This window comes from Bubalus bubalis, chromosome 2 (genome assembly GCF_019923935.1).
Source record: "Bubalus bubalis isolate 160015118507 breed Murrah chromosome 2, NDDB_SH_1, whole genome shotgun sequence".
Taxonomy (NCBI): Eukaryota; Metazoa; Chordata; class Mammalia; order Artiodactyla; family Bovidae; genus Bubalus; species Bubalus bubalis.
In genome coordinates, this window is record NC_059158.1 from 55,596,285 (window position 1) to 55,623,015 (window position 26,731).

The 26,731-nt window shown below is 39.3% G+C and overlaps 1 protein-coding gene across 1 annotated transcript; it reads left to right on the top strand.

The window, feature by feature from the left end:
- Positions 1-213: 213 nt before the first annotated feature.
- On the top strand, positions 214-6,193 carry LOC102397848 (THAP domain-containing protein 5). The gene is given in 8 exon segments (XM_044925161.1): positions 214-258; positions 3,406-3,458; positions 3,460-3,500; positions 5,217-5,258; positions 5,261-5,410; positions 5,413-6,055; positions 6,057-6,152; positions 6,154-6,193. Coding segments are annotated over 8 exon segments (1,110 nt in total).
- The last annotated feature ends 20,538 nt before the right edge of the window (positions 6,194-26,731 follow it).

The following is a 26,731-nucleotide window of genomic DNA, read 5'->3' on the forward strand; positions in this document are numbered from 1 at the left end:
ATGAGTCCTTCAAAGGTACTGGGCTCTTCCTTGAAAAAGAGGTCCATGCCATGAGAGGAAGTCACCCTGAGGGATATCTTACCCTACTGACTTTGAAGATGTGGGTGGCCACAGGATTGAATTTTCACAACCATAATGAGCTTAGATGATCCCAAGCTCTAGATGAGACCATAACAGTGCCAACACTTTGATTTCATCTTCACAAGACTAAGTATGGCGTTCCGTCATGCTGTGCACAGACCTTCAATCAACAGAATTGTGAGTTGTATTCTTTTAAGCCACTGTTTGTGGTCATTTGTTATGCGTCAACAAAAAAATGAATGCACCCTAGTCCTTTTGCCAGTTTTACTTTCTTAAACTTTAATAGCATTCTAATTTTAAAACTTCCATAAAAATGGGGTCTTGCAATGTGACATATCAGAACCCAACTATCCTTTAATACTCTACAAAGAATAGCTATAGTGAGGCTCAAGACAATCCCACCAAGTGAGCTGTGTCCTATCATTTTGTGATGGTCATCCTATTACTTTATTTTTATAATAGTGCTTATGCTCAGTTTTCTGAGAATTAAATTGATATATGCTTAGAGAAAACTTTGAGGACACAGAAAAGCAAAAAATAAGAAAACATAAATCATCAATAAATTCACTCTCAGAAGCAATCCTTGTTAAATGTATTGATAACAATCTTTATACAGTTAAAAATTACAAACATAGGTGAGGATATGGAGAAAGTCAACTATATATATATATATAATTATATATAAATATATATTTAATTATATATATATAAAGCTAAAAACATAATACATACTCTTTCTCAGATTCATTTGATTGACTATAACCCAATAACATTTTTTTTATTATTTGAATTATTCCAAAAAGGTTTCACAAAGCAATACATTTCCTTGGTGGTGATGGTTTAATAACTAAGTCATGTGACTCTTTGTGACCACTATGGACTGTAGCCCACCAAGCTCCTCTGTCCATGGGATTTTCTAGGTAAAAATACTGGAGTGGGTTGCCATTTCCTTCTCCAGGGGTTCTTTCCAACCCAGGGATTGAACCTGGGTCTCCTGCACTGCAGTCATATGATTCTTTACCCACTGAGCCACCAGGAAAGCCCACACATTTCCTTACTACCTGCAATAAATTCTGACAGTTTCTGATCTATATATATATATATATATATATATATATATATATATATATACTTTGCATTCTACTAAAATGATTGCAATACCCATTAATGTGTTGTTTACCTATACTTTGAAGAACATTGCTATGTGCAATTTTGTATTCTGATTTTCTACTTCTCATCATTTTGTAAAAATTCCCAATACCATTAAAATTACTTAAGCATATTTTCAAACACTTTATGATCTTAAATCTTACTGAGGTATCACTTATTTTATATTCTTATTCTATTATATTTGAATATTGTTTCCTCAAAATTTAAATGAACATTTTTATTAACTATTCTTTAACATTAATAGCAAGAAGTGAACTCACTAGAAAGTATGCATCTCCCTTCTAAATAGTGTGGATGGAACCAGGCAAGGAAACATAAATCACACAATTACGTCATGTTATGCCCTTTCTTCTTGCACCCACCCCTCCCCTGCACTTATCCAGTCTGCTAGGAAAAATAGAGTCTAGAGAACACTGTGGTTCTCGGACATCACTGGCCTAAAGGCCAGATGCCTTGAAGGGAGTGCTATGCTGTGCTGTCTGGTCTAAGTAAGCGAGACAAGAGGGGCCTCCACCACAGACACCTGAGCAGTACCACAGTCGTCAGCTCACAGCTGCCAGATTGCTCTCATTGCTCATTAACTGTTAGCACTGTTAGTTCTAATAAACTGATTTTCATTGCTGCTAAAGCAAGCTGGCATCCTCTCCTCCCCAACAGACTGCTCCCCAAGCAACTGACATCCAAAGTAAGTACCCCTGCAGGAGCCAATATGCTTGCTCTACACTCTCATCTGCCTCTCTAAACCTGCCTCCTGCCCTGCAGAGCTTACAGGCAGCAGAAGACCTCACCACTCTCCTCTCTCCCTCCCTCCCTCTCTCTCTCTCTCCCTCATCTCCACCCATCCCTCAATTAATTCAACAGTTAAAGCAGAAAACTTACTTCTGTCTGCAGTATTTCAGTATGAGTGTAAATCTCCTGAAATAAGCAGCTGCTGGGTTGTTTCTAGGGGGGCACCTGCCCCTGTGTTTGTCACATGGTGACACCAGCTGAAGGCAGGGCTCATCTTACACAATAAAGGCCTCTGCAGAAGCCCTACACATTTTCATCCAAGGCTGCAAAGGTGAGGCTCTGACATTAGGGTGCAGGGAGGATGCAGGGAGGGGGATTAGGTATGCGTGTATGAGTCCAAGTCAGCACATCTGTCCATTCACAGGAATGTTAAGGGATTACATTATTTCACCTCTCAGTGCTTTTAACTTTGTGCCATTCTTTCCTTTCTGCTGCTGCTGCTGCTGCTAAGTCGCTTCAGTCGTGTCCAACTCTGTGCGACCCCATAGATGGCAGCCCACCAGGCTCCCCCGTCCCTGGGATTCTCCAGGCAAGAACACTGGAGTGGGTTGCCATTTCCTTCTCCAATGCAGGAAAGTGAAAAGTGAAAGTGAAGTCGCTCAGTCATGTTCAACTCTTCGCGACCCCATGGACTGCAGCCTACCAGGCTCCTCCATCCATGGGATTTTCCAGGTAAGAGTACTGGAGTGGTGTGCCATCACCTTCTCCATCGTCCTTTCTACTTTAGGCTAATTTCTATTTAGGCTATAAGGCTCAGTGCAGTTGTCTCCCCTGGAAAATTTCCTCTAACTTCTGTCTTCTGGGCTTCAACAGCACCCTCATGTACCACTCACAAGGGAGTGCTGTCACTCCTTAGCTTTTCTCAAGATAGCTTCTTAATTTACTTTTGTATCTGCAGCATACATACTTTTGTATCCCCATCATGGCACTTCCCTGGTGGTTCAGAAGGTAAAGAATCTGCCTGCAATGCAGGAGACCTGGGTTCAATCCCTGGGCCAAGGAAGATCCTCTGGAGAAGGGAATGGCCACCCACTCCAGTATCCTTGCCTGGAGAATTCCATGGACAGCGGAGCCTGGTGTGCTACAGTTCATGGGGTCACAAAGAGTCAGACAGCAGACTGAGCAACTAACACTTTCACTTTTATCCACAGCATAGTTCCTGTCACATAGGATGTGCTCAGTAAATGTTTACTGCAGTGAATTGAAAAGGTACAGAATTATCTGTTCAGAGCCTTGAGGTTCCAATAGGAAAATGGACACTGTTGCTATTTCTCCCTTCATTTTGACTTCTAGGTGTTAAAGGTGTCATTTGTCATAGTAAGACACAGGAAGATTTGCTGTAAGAACCACTGGGCTTGAAACAATAAAGACCAGAAGCTGAGTTTTTACCCATTTCCTCTGCATGATGAAGAAAACTTGAAAATGGTTAAAGAATGTGAAACGAGATTCATGGGTTAAGACTAGAGATCTCTTCAAGAAAATCAGAGATACCAAAGGAACATTTCTTGCGAAGATGGGATCGATAAAGGACAGAAATGGTATGGACCTAACAGAAGCAGAAGATATTAAGAAGAGGTGGCAAGAACACACAGAAGAACTGTACAAAAAAGATCTTCATGACCCAGATAATCACGATGGTGTGATCACTGACCTAGAGCCAGACATCCTGGAATGTGAAGTCAAGTGGGCCTTAGAAAGCATCACTACAAAAAAAGCTAGTGGAGGTGATAGAATTCCAGTTGAGCTATTCCAAATCCTGAAAGATGATGCTGTGAAAGTGCTGCACTCAATATGCCAGCAAATTTGGAAAACTGAGCAGTGGCCACAGGACTGGAAAAGGTCAGTTTTCATTCCGATCCCAAAGAAAGGCAATGCCAAAGAATGCTCAAACTACCACACAATTGCACTCATCTCACACTCTACTAAAGTAATGCTCAAAATTCTCCAAGCCAGGCTTCAGCAATATGTGAACTGTGAACTTCCTGATGTTCAAGCTGGTTTTAGAAAATGCAGAGGAACCAGAGATCAAATTGCCAACATCTGCTGGATCATGGAAAAAGGAAGAGAGTTCCAGAAAAACATCTATTTCTGCTTTATTGACTATGCCAAAGCCTTTGACTGTGTGGACCACAATAAACTGTGGAAAATTATGAAAGAGTTGGGAATACCAGACCACCTGATCTGCCTCTTGAGAAATTTGTATGCAGGTCAGGAAGAAACAGTTAGAAGTGGACATGGAACAACAGACTGGTTCCAAATAGGAAAAGGAGTACGTCAAGGCTGTATATTGTCACCCTGCTTATTTAACTTACATGCAGAGTACATCATGAGCAACGCTGGACTGGAAGAAACACAAGCTGGAATCAAGATTGCTGGAAGAAATATCAATAACCTCAGATATGCAGATGACACCACCCTTATGACAGAAAATGAAGAGGAACTAAAAAGCCTCTTGATGAAAGTGAAAGAGGAGAGTGAAAAAGTTGGCTTAAAGTTCAACATTCAGAAAACGAAGATCATGGCATCCAGTCCCATCACTTCATGGGAAATAGATGGGGAAACAGTGTCAGACTTTATTTTTCTGGGTTCCAAAATCACTGCAGATGGTGACTGCAGCCATGAAATTAAAAGATGCTTACTCCTTGGAAGGAAAGTTATGACCAACCTAGGTAGCATATTCAAAAGCAGAGACATTACTTTGCCAACAAAGGTCTGTCTAGTCAAGGCTATGGTTTTCCTGTGGTCATGTATGGATGTGAGAGTTGGACTGTGAAGAAGACTGAGCGCGAAGAATTGATGCTTTTGAACTGTGGTGTTGGAGAAGTCTCTTGAGAGTCCCTTGATCTGCAAGGAGATCCAACCAATCCATTCTTAAGGAGATCAGCCCTGGGATTTCTTTGGAAGGAATGATGCTAAAGCTGAAACTCCAGTACTTTGGCCACCTCATGCGAAGAGTTGACTAATTGGAAAAGACTCTGATGCTGGGAGGGATTAGGGGCAAGAGGAGAAGGGGACGACAGAGGATGAGATGGCTGGATGGCATCACTGACTCGATGGACGTGAGTCTGGGTGAGCTCCAGTAGTTGGTGATGGACAGGGAGGCCTGGCGTGCTGGGATTCATGGGGTCACAAAGAGTTGGACATGACTGAGCAACTGATCTGATCTGATCTGATCTGTAAGTACCAGTTCCTGTGTAATGACCATTTTACTCCTGACTCTGTAACATCAGATGGAGTATTTATTATTTGAAATAATCTGCAATTTCAACAATATTTCCTCTGCCTGAAGGCAATCAGGAGAAAGAGTCTTGAAAAAAAAAAACCAAGTCAGAAGAATCTTTTTCATCAAATGAGCCAAATAAGCATCCAGTTAAGATGTCCTTCCTGAATATGCAGAATTACTTGAATCAGCTGCCTTGGTAAAGCCACCAGATCCAAAACCAGAAAGTGTGCAAAATAACATACTAACTCTTAGTCCAGTTAAATAAGATACCAGAAAACCAGAATTCACCTTGGAAACATTAGTTAACCATGACATGGATATAGGTGGTTTGCACACATTTTTTGAGAATCTAAATTCTACGACTATTACTTTAACAACTTCAAATTCAGAGGGTATTCAGAAGCCTTTGGAAACCCAAGAAGTGCTTGAAATAATTACCAATTATCTTGCTAACCCACACTTCACAAATGATTCTGTGGAAATTAAGTCAGCACAGGAAAATGCATTCATATTCAGCACAATTACTCCAACAGTGAAGAATTAAACAGATAAAGAATCTGTTATTGCCATTTTTGTACCTACAGAAAATTCCAAACCTACAATTAATTATTTTATACGTGCCCAAGAAACAATGGAAACAGTGGAAATGGACATTAAAGACCTAGACATTGAAGACTCAAATAATGATATAGACTTTGAGACAGATGTTTTATGGATAGAGCATTTTTACTGCAGACCAATGTAAATAAGGAATATCCTTGGCAGAAAGTCTAAACTACATTCAAAGATAACTCCTTGAGTTACAAGAACAGCAAACTCTAGGGAGATTGAAGTCTTTGGAAGCTCTTATAAGGCAGCTAAAACAGGAAAACTGGCTATCTGAAGAAAATTATAGAAAACCATTTCACAACATATGAAGTTATTATATAGATTAGAGACGTTTTAAAATTTGTGACTTTTACATAAGGTTTTTTTGGGCCAAACCAAATTAAATGTAAAGTGAACTTATTCTTGTTCACTTTTAAGTGAACAAGAATTTAAGAATTGTAAAATTTTTACCTTAATGAAGCTAAGAAAGTGCTCTAATGTTATGAACTTCATCCTGTCTTTGTTATGCTCATTTTTGAGAAAAACTAGAGAGTTTTTGGGTAGAAGACATTTCATCACTTCCTAACATTCCAAATTTAAAGTAAAAATGTACTGAATAAACAATATGATTAAGTCATAAACTGAGAGAACACAGATATGGTAAACAAGATCCCAGAATAGAAGTCAACTTCAGCAATCAGTCCTGGTTCTACCATTAAGATATGTCTTGGACAAGTTACTTATTGAGTCTCAGTCTCTAATTTGTAGAAGGAGGACATACCACTAAATCTCTAACATCAGTCAGTTCAGTTCAGTCGCTCAGTCATGTCCGACTCTTTGCAACCCCATGAATCACAGCACGCCAGGCCTCCCTGTCCATCACCAACTCCCAGAGTTCACTGAGACTCACGTCCATCGAGTCAGTGATGCCATCCAGCCATCTCATCCTCTGTCATCCCCTTCTCCTCCTGCCCCCAATCCCTCCCAGCATCTGAGTCTTTTCCAATTAGTCAACTCTTTGCATGAGGTGGCCAATGTATTGGAGTTTCAGCTTTAGCATCATTCCTTCCAAAGAAATCCCAGGGCTGATCTCCTTCAGAATGGATTGGTTGGATCTCCTTGCAGTCCAAGGGACTCTCAAGAGTCTTCTCCAACACCACAGTTCAAAAGCATCAATTCTTCGGTGCTCAGCTTTCTTCACAGTCCAACTCTCACATCCATACATGACCACTGGGAAAACCATAGCCTTGACTAGACGGACCTTTGTTGGCAAAGTGATGTCTCTGCTTTTGAATATGCTATCTAGGTTGGTCATAACTTTCCTTCCAAGGAGTAAGTGTCTTTTAATTTCATGGCTGCAGTCACCATCTGCAGTGATTTTGGAGCCCCCCAAAATAAAGTCTGGCACTGTTTCACTGTTTCCCTGGCAGTCTGGGAAGGCCTTACAAATAGCTGTGAAAAGAAGAGAAGTGAAAAGCAAAGGAGAAAAGGAAAGATATAAGCACCTGAATGCAGAGTTCCAAAGAATAGCAAGGAGAGATAAGAAAGCCTTCCTCACAGATCAATGCAAAGAAATAGAGGAAAACAACAGAATGGGAAAGACTAGAGATCTCTTCAAGAAAATTAGAGATACCAAGGGAACATATCATGCAAAGATGGGCTAGATAAAGGACAGAAATGGTATGGACCTAACAGAAGCAGAAGATATTAAGAAGAGGTGGCAAGAATACACAGAAGAACTGTACAAAAAAGATCTTCACGACTCAGATAATCATGATGGTGTGATCACTCACCTAGAACCAGACATCCTGGAATGTGAAGTCAAGTGGGCCTTAGAAAGCATCACTATGAACAAAGCTAGTGGAGGTGATGGAATTCCAGATAAGCAATTTCAAATCCTGAAATCTCTCACATAGGTTGTTTCTTTTATAGTTTCTTCCCTTTCTAGAAGATACTTTTAATAGAACAAGTTTTCTGTATGATAATCTTATACTTACACAAGAGTAAATGCTGGATAGAATTTTGTATTATTAATTCATATTCTTCTCAATATTTATTAAATTCTGTGTTTCTTGATGTATCACTGATCATCCTGCTTGTGATGCCAATTGTCTTCTGTATCTCGCTGTGCACACTGCTCATTGAACCCAGGGTAGGCAAGGTGTGAGTGTAGAGGCTGGAAGGAGACTACAGACAGGAGTCCCACAGCTGGAAGGAGACTCCTCCCTGAGGAGGAACTGAAGACACGTTTATACTCTCCTGGCTGGCACAGCAGCCATAACACAGCCTCTCTCTTCGCTAGTGCAGCAGCCATACCACAGTTCTCTCCTCTTGTGGCTAACCCAATGGACACAGCCCTGAGGTAGCAGCAACTCCCCCTGCTTTATGGGTGGAACTCACACATATGAATACCACACACAACCCATGACCAAGCAAGTACCTCGTGACATGCATGCACAGTGATACAAATGATCTCAGCTGTTACACAGTCACTATTTAGGAAACATAGGGTGAGACAGACTGAATAGGCCATCTTGGCTAATTTGCTCTCTCCCGCATTTGATCTTTGGGCTATAATTTTTTGTATTATACAGCTTTCGTGGTGGCTCAGATGGTAAAGAATCCACCTGCAATGCAGGAGACCCAGGTTTGATCCCTGGGTTAGAAGATCCCTTGGAGAACGGCATGGCAGCCCACCTGAATATTCCTGCCTGGAGAGTCCCATGGACACAGGAGCCTGGAGGCTCAGATCCCCTACACAGAACCCCTACAGTCCATGGGGTCGCAAAGAGTTGGACACAACTGAGCGACTAATACTCTTTCATAGTAAAGAATACTGAAAAGTTCTACTTTGTCTTATAAATTTTCTTCTTTGGTTTAAACAATAGAAATTGTTTATATTTTCTGTCTCGCAGTTCCAGAGGCTCCAAGTCTGAAACCAGGGTGTGGGCTCGGAGGGTTTCTTCTGAAGCCTGTGAAGGAAAAATCAGTTCCAGACTTCTGTCATTGACTTGTATGTGGCTGTGTCCTCCTCTACCTCTTCACAGTGTCTTCCCTCTATGTGTATCCATCTCTGTCCAAAATTCCCCTTTAAATTAGGACCCCAGCCATATTTTATTAGGAACCTGTCTAATAACCTTGGACTCAGTTTCAAGAACCTGAGCAGTAACACAGTGTTCCTAATTACACAATTTTATCACACACATTTAATAACCACATTTGCAATGACCCTATTACTGAATAAAGTCACATTTCAAGGTACTGGAGTTAGGACTTAAACACAGATTTTTAGGGGGAAAGGACACAGTTCAACCCATAACATATTCCAAATCATGACAAAGCAAAATTATTCTATAGGTCCTCAACTCTAAATCCAGTGCAGTCAAGTGCTTATTGCATAGACAGTAGATTAATGGCGGTGCAATAGAAGGAATACTCATTTCTCTGCTTTTGAGGATCTGAGGGTGGGATAACAGAATAATAGCACCTGGCACACAGGGGCATCCTATAAATACTTAAAGAATGTTGGTCTTTCTCTGAGAGTCAAGAGCCCTAGATTTTAGACTACTGGTTTCACCACTTGTTTACTGTATAGCATTGGGAATCCTGGGGACCTGTCTTGTAATTTAGATCAAACAAAAAAAAAATATGATTACAGTAGGATACAATGCAACTGAAACAACCCCATGCCTAAGGAAAGAGCGCTCTTGCCTGTGACATTATTCAGTTTGTGGGTCATGTTTGCTAAACAGATTCTAATTTCCTTCTGCCAAATCAAGTGAGAATTACTGTTTTTCATCACCATTTTTAGGAAGCAGAATTTCTATGATTTCTCTTAAGCTATGTTCTTGGTTACAGGCATTTTTGTATTTTTTAGCCTGAAGAATAATGTGTCAAATAATGTCCAAGGAACAAAAGTCCATGGAGCTCATTCAGTACATGGAAAAACTGAGGCCACTGGTCTCACAGGTTATGTCATGATTTGACCTTCTGGTGGTACTGGAAGCCCCATTCATCAATATGACTTACCAACACTTTTCTTGTTTTGTCTCCCCTATCATCCCTGCCACATACAATTAAGCCTCTCTCAACCATCAGGCAAAAGTACTCTCAAACAGGGATTTCGCATGTGGTGGAAGAGGAAGAGATGATCACTCCAAAAGTAACGTAAGAAAGACTTTCAACTCTGGTTAGCATGTACACATTCACATAATATTAGTCTTCCCCTTATAACAACTAAAAGACAATAAATTGAAACACTGTATTAGAGAGGCATTGCTGTAAAGAAGCCTAAAAGTACTATACTCTAAAAAGGGATAAGTTCTTTCTGGGGAGTAGAGACTAGTAGCCACTTGCTTGTGGTGGCATCTCTTGAGTGAGTGCATGGATAAGCAAAGGATTTGGCTTGGTTCAGGAAAAACAGTGGATGGATTGGAATCTGTAAGAGCCCAGGATGAGAATGATTTTTCCCATAACACAATTGCCAAGTGTAGTGTATAAGTACCATGATGGAAGGCTGGGTACTGAGCACATAAAGTAGAGAAAAGTATTGGAATTTTTAAGGTACTCAAAGCTTCTACAGGGAGGGGTCAATAATACACACAGGCCAAATCTCACTGTCAAGAAATTTAAGGAGAATTGTCGCTGCTGCTAAGTTGCTTCAGTCGTGTCCGACTCTGTGAGACCCCATAGACGGCAGCCCACCAGGCTCCCCCATCCCTGGGATTCTCCAGGCAAGAACACTGGAGTGGGCTGCCATTTCCTTCTCCAATGCATGAAAGTGAAAAGTCGAAGTGAAGTCGCTCAGTCATGTCCGACTCCTAGCGACCCCATGGACTGCAGCCTACCAGGCTCCTCCGTCCATGGGATTTGCCAGGCAAGAGTACTGGAGTGGGGTGCCATTGCCTTCTCCGAAGCAGGAGTAACTAAAATTAAGTAAATATGTATTCCAGACTTGAAACAGGTCACTCCTGATTACCCAACATGATCACCTACCTGACAAAGGAAGATATAGTTTATTCTGGAGGAAAGTAAGGCTTATTCTTATATCCAAAGATCTTTTCAATAATTCAACTGAGATATCTTTGACATACAAAAATTATATATATATTTAGGTATACAACTAGGTTTTTTGCTATATGTTCAGTTCAGTGGCTCAGTCATGTCCGACTCTGTGTGACCCCATGAACCGCAGCACACCAGGCCTCCCTGTCCATCACCAACTCCTGGAATCCACCCAAACCCATGTCCATTGAGTCAATGATGCCATCCAACCATCTCATCCTCTGTCATCCCCTTCTCCTCCTGCCCTCAACCTTTCCCAGCATCAGGGTCTTTTCAAGTGAGTCAGCTCTGCGCATCAGGTGGCCAGTTTTGGAGTAACAGCTTCAACATCAGTCCTTCCAATGAACACCCAGGACTGATCTCCTTTAGGATGGACTGGTTAGATCTCCTTGCAGTCCAAGGGACTCTCAAGAGTTTTCTCCACCACAGTTCAAAAGCATCAATTCTACTGCTCAGCTTTCTTTACAGTCCAACTCTCACATCCATACATGACTACTGGAAAAACCATAGCCTTGACTAGATGGACCTTTGTTAGCAAAGTAATGTCTCTGCTTTTTAATATGCTGTCTAGGTTGGTCATAACTTTCCTTCCAAGGAGTAAGCATCTTTTAATTTCCTGGCTGCAGTCACCATCTGCAGTGATTTTGGAGCCCAGAAAAATAAAGTCAGCCACTGTTTCCACTGTTTCCCCATATATTTGCCATGAAGTGATGGGGCCAGATGTCATCATCTTAGTTTTTTGAATGTTGAGCTTTCATCCAAATATTCACTCTCTTCTTTCACTTATATCAAGAGACTCTTTAGTTCTTCTTCACTTTCTGCCATGAGGGTAGTGTCATCTGCATATCTGAGGTTATTGTTATTTCTCCAGGAAATCTTGATTGCAGCTTATGCTTCATCCAGCCCAGTATTTCTCATGTATATAAGTTATACATGATATATATATATCATGTATATATATAACTCTGCATATAAGTTAAATAAGCTGGGTGGCAATATACAGTCTTGACATACTCCTTTTCCTATTTGGAACTGATCTGTTGTTCCATGTCCAGTTCCATGTCCAATTCTATGCCCACCTGTTGCTTCTTGACCTGTATACAGGTTTCTCAAATGGCAGGTCAGGTGGTCTGGTATTCCCATCTCTTTCAGAATTTTCCACAGTTTATTGTGATCCACACTGTCAAAGGCTTTGGCATAGTCAATAAAGCAGAATTAGATGTTTTTCTGAATCTCTCTTGCTTTTTCAATGATACAGTGGATTTTGGCAATTTAATCTCTGATTCCTCTGTCTTTTTTAAAACCAGCTTGAACATCTGGAAGTTCACAGTTCATAAATTGCTGAGGCCTGGTTTGGAGAATTTTGAGCATTACTTTACTAGCGTGTGAGATGAGTGCAATTGTGTGACAGTTCGAGCATTCTTTGGCATTGCCTTTCTTTGGGATTGGAATGAAAACTGACCTTTTCCAGCCCTGTGGCCTCTCCTGAGTTTTCCAAATTTGCTGGTGTATTGAGTACAGCACTTTCACAGCATCATCTTTTAGAATTTGAAATAGCTCAACTGGAATTCCATCGCCTCCACTAGCTTTGTAGTGATGCTTCCTAAGGCCCCCTTCACTTCACATTCCAGAATGTCCGGCTCTAGGTGAGTTGGAGTGATCACACCTTCATGATTATTTGGGTCGTGAAGGTCTTTTTTGTACAGTTCTTCTGTGTATTCTTGCCACCTCTTCTTAATATCTTCTGCTTCTGTTAGGTCCATACCATTTCTGTCCTTTATCAAGCGCATCTTTACATGAAATGTTCCCTTGGTATCTCTAATTTTCTTGAAGAGATCTCTAGTCTTCCCCATCCTATTGTTTTCCTCTATTTCTTTGCATTGATCGTTGAAGAAGGCTTACTTATCTCTCCTTGCTATTCTTTGGAACTCTGCATTCAAATGGGTATATCTTTCCTTTTCTCCTTTGCTTTTCACTTCTCTTCTTTTCACAGCTATTTGTAAGGCTTCCTCAGACAGCCATTTTGCTTTTTTCATTTCTTTTTCTTGGGGATGGTATTGCTCCCTATCTCCTGTACAATGTCACGAACTTCTATCCATAGTTCATCAGGCACTCTGTCTGTCAGATCTAGTCCCTTAAATCTATTCCTCACTTCCACTGTATAGTCATAAGGGATTTGATTTAGGTCATATCTGAATGGTCTAGTGGTTTTCTCCACTTTCTTCAATTTAAGTCTGAATTTGGCAATAAGGAGTTCATGATCTAAGCCACAGTCAGCTCCCGGTCTTGTTTTTGCTGACTGTATAGAGCTTCTCCATCTTTGGCTTCAAAGAATATAATCAATCTGATTTTGTTGTGGACCATCTGGTGATGTCCACATGTAGAATCTTCTCCTGTGTTGTTCGAAGAGGGTGTTTGCTATGACCAGTGCATTCTCTTTGCAGAACTCTGTTAGCCTTTGCCCTGCTTCATTCTGTACTCCAAGGCCAAATTTGCCTGTTACTCCAGGTGTTTCTTGACTTCCTACTTTTGCATTCCAGTCCCTATAATGAAAAGGACATCTTTTTTGGGTGTTAGTTCTAGCAGGTCTTGTAGGCCTCCATAGAACTGTTCAACTTCAGCTTCTTCATCATTACTGGTTGGGGCATAGACTTGGATTACTGTGATATTGAATGGTTTGCCTTGAAAACAAACAGAGATCATTCTGTCGTTTTTGAGATTTCATCCAAGTACTGCATTTCAGACTCTTTTGTTGACTATGATGGCTATTCCATTTCTTCTAAGGGATTCCTGCTCACAGTAGTAGGTATAATGGTTATCTGAGCTAAATTCACCCATTCCAGTCCATCTTAGTTCACTGATTTCTAGAATGTCAATGTTCACTCTTGACATCTGCTGTTTGACCACTTCTAATTTGCCTTGATTCATGGACCTAACATTCCAGGTTCCTATGCAATATTGTTCTTTACAGCATCGAATCTTGCTTCTATCACCAATCCCATCAACAACTGGTGTTGTTTTTGCTTTGACTCCATCCCTTCATTTTTTCTGGAGTTATTTCTCCACTGATCTGCAGTAGCATATGTGGCACCTACTGACCTCGGGAGTTCATCTCTCAATGTCCTATTTTTTTTATTTTTTTTTTTATTTTTTTGCCTTTTCATACTGTTCATGGGGTTCTCGAGGCAAGAGTACTGAAGAGGTTTGCCATTCCCTTCTCCAGTGGACCACATTCTGTCAGACCTCTCCACCATGACCCATCCATCTTGGGTGGTCCCTCACAGCATGGCTTAGTTTCATTGAGTTAGACAAGGATGTGGTCTGTGTGATCAGATTGGCTTGTAGTCTGTGATTGTGGTATACATTATGCTATATGTATACATTATGAAAGGATCACCACAATCAAGCTAAATAAGTTATCCACTACTTTTACATAGTTACCATTGTGTGTCTGTTCATGTGTATTAAGAAGATTTAATTAAAGATTTATGTTTTTAGAAACTTTCAAGTACACAATACAGTATTGTTCATTATTGTCGCCATGCTATACATTAGTTCCCTGAACCTTATTGATCTTGCCTAAATGAAATTTCAGGCTTTTTGACTGGATCTCCTCAGTTCATCCTGGACCTGACAACCACCGTTCTACCCTGTGTAAGAATTTGACTGTTTTAGACTCATAATATTAATGACATCTTGCACTATTGCCTTTCTGTGTCAGGCTTATTTCACTTAGAATCATATCCTTCAGGTAGATCCATAGTGTTAAAGGCCGGAATTCCTTCCTTTTAAAATTCTGGCTAATATTCCATTGTATATACATATAAACCACATTGTCTTTATCCATTAAGCCATATTTTTGCTTTTTCATACTGCTCATGAGTTTCTCAAGGCAAGAATAGTAAAGTGGTTTGCCATTCCCTTTTCCAGGGGACCATGACATTAACCCTTTATTCATTATGTGATTTGCAAATATTTTCTCTTGTTCCATACATTTACTATGTTCACAGTTTCTGCCATGCAAAAGCTTTTTAATTCAGTGCAGTCTCACCTATCCATTTTCACTTTCTTGGCTGTGCTTTTGGTGCTATGACCAAAAATTGTTGTGAAGAAAAATGTCAGAAACATTTCGCCTATTTCCTTCTAGTAGCTTTACAGTTTCAGATCTTACATTTAAGTCTTTAATCCATGTTGAGTTGGTTTTTGTATATGGTGTGAAATAAGGGCCCAATTTCTTTCTTCCTGAAGTGAATATCAAGTTATCCCTGGGCCATTTAATGAAGAGACTATTCTTTTCACATACTATGTGCTTGGCACCCTTGTTGAAGATCAGTTCAGTTCAGTCGCTTAGTTGTGTCCGACTCTACAACCCCACGGACTGCAGCACGCCAGGCTTTCCTGTCCATCACCAACTCCCAGAGCTTGCTCAAACTCATGTCCATCGAATCGGTGGTGCCATCCAACCACCTTATCTCTGTCATCCCCTTCTCCTCCCTCCTTCAATCTTTCCCAGCATCAGAGTCTTTTCTAAGGAGTTAGTTCTTCACATCAGGTGGCCAAAGTATTAATGTTTCAGCTTCAGTATCGGTCCTTTCAATGAATAGTCAGGACTGATTTCCTTTAGGATGGACTGGTTTGACCTCCTTGTAGTCCAAGGGACTCTCCAGAGTCTTCTCTAACACCACAGTTCAAAAGCATCAATTCTTCGGTGCTCAGCTTTCTTTATAGTCCAACTCTCACATCCATACATGACTACTGGAAAAACCATAGTCTTGACTAGACAGACCTTTGTTGGTAAAGTAATGTCTCTGCTTTTTAATATGCTGTCTAGGTTGGTCATAGTTTTTCTTCCAAGGAGCAAACATCTATTAATTTCATGGCTGCAGTCACCATCTGCAGTGGTTTTGAAGCCCCCAAAAATAAAGGCCCTCACTGTTTTTGTTGTTTCCCCATCTATTTGCCATGGAATAATGGGACCAGATGCCATTTGTTGAAGATCAGTTGACTATAAATATGTGTGTTTATTTTTTGGCTATTAATTTCATTTCATTTGTCTATATGTCTCTTTTTATGCCACCACAATAATATTTTTATTATTGTATATTTGTAATATATTTTGGAATGAGGGAGTGTTACACCTCCATTTTTCTTCTTCTTTCTCAAGATTGCTTTGGCTTTTCAGAGTCTTTTGTAGGTCTATATGAATTTTAGGATGTTTTTCCATTTCTGTAAAGAATGAAATTGGAATTTTTGTAAGAATTGCATTGAATCTGTAGATCACTTTGTATAGTACAGATACTTAAACAATATCAATTCTCCCAATCCATGAACACAGGATGCCTTTCCATTTATATGTGTCTTTAATTTCCTTCATTAACATTCTATTGTTTTCAGTGTATATATTCTTGTTTTCAGATCCTTGGGTAAGTTTTTTCTTAAGTATTTTATTCTCCTTGTTGCTCTGTAAATGAGATTGCTTCCTTAAATTCCACTTCAGATAATTTGCTGTTAGTGTATTGAAATTCAACTTATTTTTTCACCATCATTATTTACTTATTTTTAACTTTTTATATTGTATTAGGGTATAGCTAATTAACAATGTTGTGATAGCTTCAAATAAATGTACAGCAAAAGGACTCAGCCTTACATATACATGTATTCATTCTCTCCTAAAATTCCCTCCCATCCAGGCTGCCACATAATTTTGAGGAGAGTTCCATGTGCTATATAGTAGGTCCTTGTTGATTGTCCATTTTAAATACAGCAGTGTGTACAAGCAACCATAAATTTGTTCTCTAAGTCTGTGAGTTCCTTTCTGTCTTGTAAGTAAGTTCAGTTGTGTCACTTGCTTTTAGATTCCACATATAAGGGAGGTCATACTATGTTTCTCCCTCTCTGTCTGACTTATTTCACTCAGTATGACAATCTATAGGTCCATCATGGTTGCTGCAAATAGAATTATCTCATTCTTTTTTAATGGCTGAGTAATATTCCATTGTATAAATGCACCATATCTCCTTTATTCATGTCTCTGTTGATGGATACTTAGGTTGCCTTCATGTCCTTGGCTATTGTAAATAGTGCTTCAATGAACATCAGGGTGCGTGTATCCTTTCGGATCATGTTTTTCTCCAGATATATGCTCAGGAATGGGGTTGAGGGTCATATGGTAGCTCTAGTTTTAGTTTATTCAGGAATCTCTATACTGTTCTCCATAGTGGTTGTACAATTCCCACCAACAGTGTAGGAGGGTTCTCTTCTCTCCACACCCTCTCCAGCATTTATTGTTTGCGGTTTTTTTGATGATAGCCATTCTGGCTGGTGTGAGGTGATATCTCATTGTAGTGTTGATTTGCATTTCTCAAATAATTAGTGATGTTGAACATCTTTTCATGTGCCTCTTGGCCATCTGTATGTCTTCTTTGCAGAAATGTCTATTTAGATCTTCTGCCCATTTTTTGAGTGGGTTGTTTGTTTTCATGTGAGCTGTTTATAAATTCTGGAAACTAATCCCTCATTGCTCACATCATCTGCAAAAATTTTCTCCCAATCTGTGTGTTGCCTTTTTATTTTTCTTTTTTTTTCTTTTTTTTTTAATTTTATTTTATTTTTAAATTTTACATAATTGTATTAGTTTTGCCAAATATCAAAATGAATCCACCACAGGTATACATATGTTGTTTCCTTTGCTGTGAAAAAACTTTTGAGTTTAAGTAGATCCCATTTGTTTATTTTTATTTTTATTTCCATTATTCTGGGAGATAGGTGGGAAAAGATATTGCTGCAATTTATGTTATACAGTTTTCTGCCTATGTTTTCCTCTAGGAGTTTTATCGTGTCCAGTCTCACGTTTAGGTATTTAATACATTTTGAGCTTATTTTTGTGTATGGTGTTAAAAAAATTATCTAATTTTATTTTTAATGTGTAGCTGTTCAGTTTTCCCAAAACATTTGTTGAAGAGACTGTCTTTCAGTGTTGTGTAGTCTTGCCTCCTTTGTCATACGTTAATTGGCCATAGGTACATGGGTTTATTTCTGGATTTCCTATTCTGCTCCATTAATCTATATTTCTATTCTGTTTTGATGACTGTCACTCTGTAGGTTACTCTGAAGTCAGGGAGCCTGATTACTTTAGCTCTGTTTTTCCTTTTTAATACTGCTTTGACTATTCAGAATCCTTTGTGTCTGCATACATATTTGGATTTTTTGTTCTAGTTCTGTGAAAAATGCCATTGGTAATTTGATAAGGATTGTATTGAATCTGTAGTTGCCTTGGGTAGTATAGTCATTTTGACAATATTGACTACTCGAATCCACAAGCATAGTATGTCTTTCCATTTTATTGTGTCTTCCTTGACTTCTTTAATAAATATTTTATAGTTTTTGGAGTACAAGTCTTTTGTCTCCTTAGGTAGGTTTATTCTTAGATATTTTATTCTTTTTGATGCAGTGGTAAGTTGAATTGTTTCCTGAATTTCTCTTTCTGGTCTTTCATTTTTGGTATAGAAGTGTACAGATTTCTGTGTATTAATTTTGTAATCTGCAACTTTACCATTTTCATTGATGAGTTCTAGTAGTATTATAGTAGTATCTTTAAGTTCTTTTATGTATAGTATCATGTCATCTGCAAACACTGACAGTTTAAGTTCTTTTCCAATTTGGATTCCGTTTACTTCTTTTCTTTCTTTGATTGCTGTAGCTAGGACTTCCAAAACTATGCTGAATAAAAGTGGCAAGAGTGGACATCCTTGTCTTGTTCCTGATCTTAGAGGAAAGCTTTCAGCTTTTCACTATTGAGTATTATGTTAAATGTAGGTTTGTTATATGTGGCCTTTATTACGTGGAGGACAATTGCACTCATCTCACACACTAGCAAAGTAATGCTCAAAATTCTCCAAGCCAGGCTTCAGCAATAAGTGAACCATGAACTTCCAGTTGTTCAAGCTGGTTTTAGAAAAGGCAGAGGAACCAGAGACCAAATTGCCAACATCTGCTGGATCATTGAAAAAGCAAGAGAGTTCCATAAAAACATCTATTTCTGCTTTCTTGACTATGACAAAGCCTTTGACTGTGTGGATCACAATAAACTGTGGGAAATTCTGAAAGAGATGGGAATACCAGACCACCTGACCTGCCTCTTGAGAAATCTGTATGCAGGCCAGGAAGCAACAGTTAGAACTGGACATGGAACAACAGACTGGTTCCAAATAGGAAAAGGAGTACGTCAAGGCTGTATATTGTCACCCTGCTTATTTAACTTACATGCAGAGTACATCATGAGAAACGCTGGGCTAGAAGAAGCACAAGCTGGACTCCAGATTGCCAGGAGAAATATCAATAACCTCAGATATGCAGATGATACCACCCTTATGGCAGAAAGTGAAGAGGAACTAAAAAGCCTCTTGATGAAGGTGAAAGAGGAGAGTGAAAAAGTTGGCTTAAAACTCAACATTCAGAAAACGAAGATCATGGCATCTGGTCCCATCACTTCATGGGAAATAGATGGGGAAACAGTGGAAAAAGTGTCAGACTTTATTTTGAGGGGCTCCAAAATCACTGCAGATGGTGACTGCAGCCATGAAATTAAAAGATGCCTACTCCTTGGAAGGACAGTTATGACCAACCTAGATAGCATATTGAAAAGCAGAGACATTACTTTGCCAACAAAGGTCCGTCTAGTCAAGGCTATGGTTTTTCCAGTGGTCACGTATGGATGTGAGAGTTGGACTGTGAAGAAAGCTGAGCGCCGAAGAATTGATGCTTTTAAACTGTTGTGTTGGAGAAGGAAGACTCTTGAGAGTCCCTTGGACTGCAAGGAGATTCAACTAGTCCATTCTGAAGATCAGCCCTGGGATTTCTTTGGAAGGAATGATGCTAAAGCTGAAACTCCAGTACTTTGGCCACCTCATGCGAAGTCTTGACTCATTGGAAAAATCTCTGATACTGGGAGGGGATTGGGGGCAGGAGGAGAAGGGGACAACAGAGGATAAGATGGCTGGATGGCATCACTGACTCGACGGATGTGAGTCTGAGTGAACTCCGGGAGTTGGTGATGGACAGGGAGGCCTGGCGTGCTGTGATTCATGGGGTCGCAAAGAGTCCAACACGACTGAGTGACTGAACTGAACGGACTGATGCTCCCTAAATGCTCACTTTCTGGAAATTTTTATCATAAATGAGTGATGAATTTTGTCAAAAACTTTTCTGCATCTATTGAGATGATCATAAACTGTTTTTATTCTACACTTTGTTGATGAAGTGTATCACATTGATTGATTTGTGGATATTGAAAAATACTTGCATCCCCGGGATGAATCCCACTCAATCATGATGTATGATCTTTTTAATGTATTGTTGGATTCAGATTAGTAGTATTTATTCTGTTGAGGAATTTTACAGTTATATTCATCAGTAATATTAGTCTGAAACGCTCTTTTTTGTGATATCTTCATCTGGTTTTGGTAACACAGTGACCATGGCCTAATAGAATGAGTTTGGAAATCTTCCTTTCTCTTGAATTTTTTGGAACAGTTTCAGGATAGTTGTTACCCCTTCTGTAAATGTTTGACAGAATTTGCCTATGAAGCCATCAGGTCCTGGACTTTTGTTTGTTGGAAGTTTTTAAATCAACGTTTCAATTTCAATGCTTGTGATTGGTCTGCTTATGTTTTCTATTTTTTACTGGTTCAGTCTTGGGAGACTGCATGTTTCTAAGAATTTGTCCATTTTCCCCAAGTTGTACATTTTATCAGCATATAGTTCATAGTAGTCTCTTATGATCATTTGTATTTCCATGGAGTCAATTGAAACTTCTCCTATTTTATGTCTAATTTTATTGATTTTAGTCTTCTCCCTTTTTTTCTTGCTGAGTCTGGCTAATGGTTTACTAATTTTGTTTATCTTCTTAAAGAACCAGCTTTTAGTTTTATTGATCCTTGATGTTGATTTTTTTTGGTTGTTGTTCTTTTTAGTTTATTTCTGCTCTGATCTTTATGATTTACTTCCTTCTACTAATGTTAGATTTAGTTTGTTCTTCTTACTCTAGTTGTTTTAGGTGTAAGGTTAGGTGGTTTATTTGAGATTTTTTTCTTGTTTCTTGAGGTAAGATTGAATTGCTATAAATTTTCCTCTAAGAACTGCTTTTTCTGCATCTCAAAGGTTTCATACCATTATGCTTCAACTTTCATTTATTTAAAAGTATTTTTTATTTCATCTTTGATTTCTTCAGTATCCATTAGTTGTTTAGCAGCATACTGTTTAGTCTCCACATGTTTCTGTTTTTTATAGATTTTTTTTTGTCAAAATGTCATAATGTGATAAGAAAAGACGCTTTGTGTGATGTCAGTTTTCTTACATTTTCCAAGGCTCATCTTGTCACCAAGCATGTGGTAAATCCTGGGGAATGTTCCCTGTAAACATGAGAAGAATGTGTACTCTGATGCTTTTAAATGGAATGCTCTATATATGTCAGTTAAGTCCACATGGTCTAAAAGGTCTTTAAAGACTGTGTTTTGCAAATTTTCAGTCTGGTTGATCTTTCCATTGATGAAAGTAATATGATAAAGCCCCCACTATTATTGTGCTACTGTCAATTTCCCCCTTTATAGTTGTGATATCTGCCTTACCTGTTGAAGTGCTCCTATTTTGAACTGACAAACTAGAATCATGTATGGATCTGAAAGTTGGACTGTAAAGAAAGCTGAGTGCTCAGGAATTGTTGATTTTGAACTGTGGTGTTGCAGAAGACTCTTGAGAGTCCCTTGGACTGCAAGGAGATCTAACCAGTCCATTCTAAAGGAAATCAGTTCTGAATATTCATTAGAAGGACTGATGCTGAAGCTGAAACTCCAACAATTTGGCCACCTGATAAGAGCTGACTCATTGGAAAAGACCCTGATGCTGGGAAAGATTAAAGACAGAAGGAAAATCCCAGGCTAAACAACTAATGGATGCTAAACAACTAACAGATGAGATGGTTGGATGGCATCACCAACTCTATGGAGATAAGTTTGAGTAGGCTCTGGGAGTTGGTGATGAACAACGAAACCTGGCATGCTGAAGTCCATGGGGTCATAAAGAGTTGGACATGACTGAGCAACTGAACATCAATAATAATCAATATGTATGATCCTATTATAATTTTCTTAATTGTTTTTGGTTTGCTTTTTGTAGGTCTTGCCCTTCTTTTGTGAGTTCTGCCTAGAGTAGTAGCTTTAGCATTTGTTGTAAAGCTGATTTGGTAGTCCTGAATCCTCTTAACTTTTCTTGTCTGTAAAACTTTTGATTACTCCATCAAGTCTGAATGAAAATCTTGATGGTACAGTATTCTTGGTTATAGCTTCTTTCATTTAATCACTTTAAATATACTGTGTCATTCCCTTCTGACATATTGTTTCTGTTGAGAAATCAGTTGATAATGCTATGAGAGTTCTCTTGTATGTTATTTGTCATTTTCCCCTTGTTGCTTTTAATATTTTATCTTTTTCTTTAATTTTGTCACTTTGATTACTATGTGTCTTGGTGTGTTCCTCATTGTGTTTATCCTGTCTAGAACTCTTGTGCTTCCTGGACTTGGTTATCTATTTGCATACCCAATGTTATGGAAGTTTTCAGCTATTATTCCTTTAAATATTTTCTCAGGTCCTTTCTCTCTTTTCTCCTTGTGGGGCCCCTATAATGTGAATGTTGGTGAATGTAATGTTGTCCCAGAGGTCTCAGGCTGTCTTTATTTACTGTTTTTTGGGTTGTTTTTTTTTTTAATCCTTTTTTTCTATATTATGCTTTGTGGCAGTGGTTCCCACCATTCTGTCTTCCAGGTTGCTTATTAATTCTTCTGCCTCAGTGATTCTGCTATTGAATCCTTCTAGTGCATTGTTCCAGAGAAAGCAATGGCAGCCCACTCCAGTACTCTTGCCTGGGAAATCCCATGGGTGGAAGAGCCTGGTAGGCTGCAGTCCATGAGGTTGCTAAGAGTAGACATGACTGAGCGGTTTCACTTTCATGCACTGGAGAAGGAAATGGCAAACCACTCCTGTATTCTTGCCTGGAGAATCCCAGGGATGGGGGAGCCTGGTGGGCTGCCGTCTATGGGGTCGCACAGAGTCAGACACGACTGAAGTGACTTAGCAGCAGCAGCAGCAGTGCATTGTTCATCTCTGTTTGTTTATTCTTTACTCCTTCTATGTCTTTGATAAACATTTCTTGCATATTCTCCATTGTTTTTCCTGAGATCTTGAATCATCTTCACCATCATTTTTCTGAATCCTTTTTATGGAAAGTTGCCTATTTCCACTTCATTTAGTTATTTTTCTGGGTTTTATCTTGTCCATTCATCTGGGACATAATCCTTTGCCTTTTCAGTTTTATTAACTTACTGTTATGGTGGTTTTCATTCTGGAGGTTGCAGGATTATACTTCTTGCTTCCTCTGTCTGCCCTCTGGTGGAAGAGGCTAATGGCTTGTGTGAGCTTCCTAATGGGAGGGACTGATGATGGGAAAAACTGGGTCTTGCTCTGTTGGGAAGGGCCTTTCTCACTAATAATCTGATTGTCTGTTGATGAATAGGGATGCTGTTTTTTGGCCTGAGGTGACCCAGCCCTGGAGTCTACAAGCTCTATGGTAGGGTTAATTGAGATATCCAAGAAGGCTCATGCCAAGGGGCATGTCCCTGACTGCCTCTGCCAGTGCCACTGAATCCACAGTGAGCCACTACCAACTCACACCTTCATAGGAGATCCTCCAAGACTAGCAGGTAGATCTGGTTCAATCTCCCACTGGGTCACTGCTACTTTTCTCTTTGTCCTGGTGTGTACAAGATTGTTTTTTAGCCTCCAAGAATTGTGGTGTGCACAAGGTTGTTTTTTTTTAGCCTCCAAGAGTTGAGTCTGTGCTTCTCCCAGTCCTGTGGAAGTCCTGCAATCAAATTCTGATAGCCTTCAAAGTCAGATTCCCTGGGGATTCCTTGTCTGTTTGATGAGTCCCCAAGCTTGGAAGCCTGATGTGGGGCTAAGATTCTTCACAACAGTGGAGAACTTATTTGGTATTATTATTCTCCAGTTTGTGGATTGCCCACCTTGCTGGTATAGGATTTGATTTTATCATGGTTGTGCCCCTCTTACTATCTTGTTGCTACTTCTCCTTTATCCCTGGATATGGGGTGTCTTTTTTCTGATGGGTTCCAGCATCCTCTTGTCAATGGTTGTTCAACATCTGGTGGCAATTTTGGTGCATTCACAGGAGGAGATGAGCACATGTCCTTCTACTCCACCATCTTGTGTGTGTGTGTATATATATGTTATGACAAAGATAGAGTTATTTTTCTTCCTTTATGACTTGCATGCCTTTTATTTCTTTTTCCTGTTTAACTGATACAGCAAGGAATTCTAGTATTACACTGAATAGGAATGGTCAAAGTGGGTATCTTTGTCTCATGTCATATTAAGGAAAAGAATCCTTAATTTTTTCCCATTGACTATGATGTTAGCTGTGGGTTTTCTATATGCTCTTTATTGTGCTGAAGCTGATTTCTTCTATACCTATTTTGCTGAGAGTTTTTTTGTTTGTTTGTTTGTTTTGTTTTGTTTTGTTTTTACCATGAATGGGTGAAGATTTTTTTTTTAATCTTGTACCTGTTGAGATAACCATATAGATTTAGTCTTTCTTTCTCTTCATGTAGTGTATTGTATCATACTAATCAATTTGTGTAAGTTAAAACATCTTTGTAGTCCAAGGATAAATCTCATTTAATCAGAGTGTATAATCCCTTGAATTTGCTGCTGACTTTGGTTTGCTAGTATTGTACTAAAGATTTTGCATCTATAGTCATTAGGGATATTGGCATGTATTTTTCTTTCCTTGTGACATCTTTGTCTCTCTTTGATATCAAGGTGATGCTGGTCTCATAAAATGAGTTTGAAAGTGTTCCCTCTTCGTTTTTTCCAATAGTTTAACAAATAATGGTATTAAATATTCTTTGGATGTTTAGTAAAATTTATCCATGAAACCATCTGATCCTCAGTTTTTCTGTGCAGGGAGGGTTTTGATTACTGTTTTTTCTGCTTTCATCTCCTTTTCTGTTTTTTGTCTGTTCAGAGTTTTTCTTTATTTTTATTTAGTTTTTGTAAGTCTTACATATCTAGAAAGTTATCCATTAACTCTAAGGTATCCAATTTGTATATAATTTTTCATAATAGTCTGTTATGATCATTTTTATTTCTGAAGTGTTCATTATTTGGTTTTAATTGGGCTTTTTGAATATGGATTTCTATTTCTTTAGGTGTGGGAAGTTTTCAGCCATTATTTCTTGCAGTAAGTTTTTTGCTTCTTTACACCTTTCTTTGTTTTTCTCTGGAGCTCCTCTAATACATATATTGCTTTGCTTGGTGAAGCTCCATAAGTCCTGTAAGTTATCTTCACTCTTTTTCTCTCTCTTTTTTTTCTCCTCTGACTGGATGATTTCCAATGATCTGTCTGAATTTGCTTTTTCTTATTTCTTATTGATTGAGTCTGTTGCTGAATCCCTCTATTAAATTTTAAGTTAAATTACTGTGTTCAGTTCAGTTCGGTTCAGTCACTCAGTCATGTCCAACTCTTTGTGACACCATGAACTGCAGCACACCAGGCCTCCCTGTCCATCACCAACTCCTGGAATCCACCCAAACCCATGTCCATTGAGTCGGTGATACCATCCAACCATCTCATCTTCTGTTATCCCCTTCTCCTTCTGCCCTCAATCTTTCCCAGCATCAGGGTCTTTTTAAACGAGTCAGCTCTTTGCATCATGTGGCCAAGGTATTGGAGTTTCAGCTTCAACATCAGTCCTTCCAATGAACCCCCAGGACTGATCTCCTTTAGGATAGACTGGTTGGATGTCCTTGCAGTCCAAGGGACTCTCAAGAGTTTTTTCCAACACCAGAGTTCAAAAGCTCTATTACTTTTTTAAACATTTTATTTTTTTAGTGAAGTGAAGTGAAAGTTTCTCAGTTATGTCCAACTCTTTGTGACCCCATGGACTATACAGTCCATGGAATTCTCCAGTCCAGATTACTATAGTGGATAGCCTTTCCATTCTCTAGGGGATCTTCTCCACCCAGGGATCGAACCCATGTCTCTCACATTGCGGGTGGATTCCTTACCAGCTGAGCCCCAAGAGTTGGGTTATCGCCAATCAATGATGTTGTGATAGTTTCAGGTAAACAGCAAAGGAATTCAGCTGTACATATACATGTATCCGTTCCCTCCCACCCACCCCCCAAACTCCTCTCCCATCCAGGCTGCCTCATAACATTGTTAGCTCTATTGTTTTTATTTGGTACATTTTTATATTTTCTGCCTATTGAAATTCTAAATTTATTCATGTACTTTCCTAACCTTTGTGAATATCTTTATAACCATTATTTTGAATCCTCTGTCCAGTAAATTATATTATTTCCATTTCATTCATGTTGATTTCTGGAGATTTTTCTTATTCTTTTATTGGGAACATAATGTTCTATTTCTCTACTTGCCTTGACTTTCTATATTGGTTTCTGCACATTAGATAAAACAGCTGCTTCTCCCTGTCTTTACATACTGGCCTTTTATAAATTGATCTCACCAATCAACCTGACCAGAGTCTGCTGCTGCTGCTGTTAAGTCACTTCAGTCATGTCCGACTCTGTGAGACCCCATAGACGGCAGCCTACAAGGCTTCTCCGCCCATGGGATTTTCCAGGCAAGAATACTGGAGTGGGTTGCCATTGCCTTCTCTGCTGACCAGAGCCTGACTGCCTCGCAAATTTTTGTGCCCAGCCAAACCACTGTCTTTGTTCTTAGTGG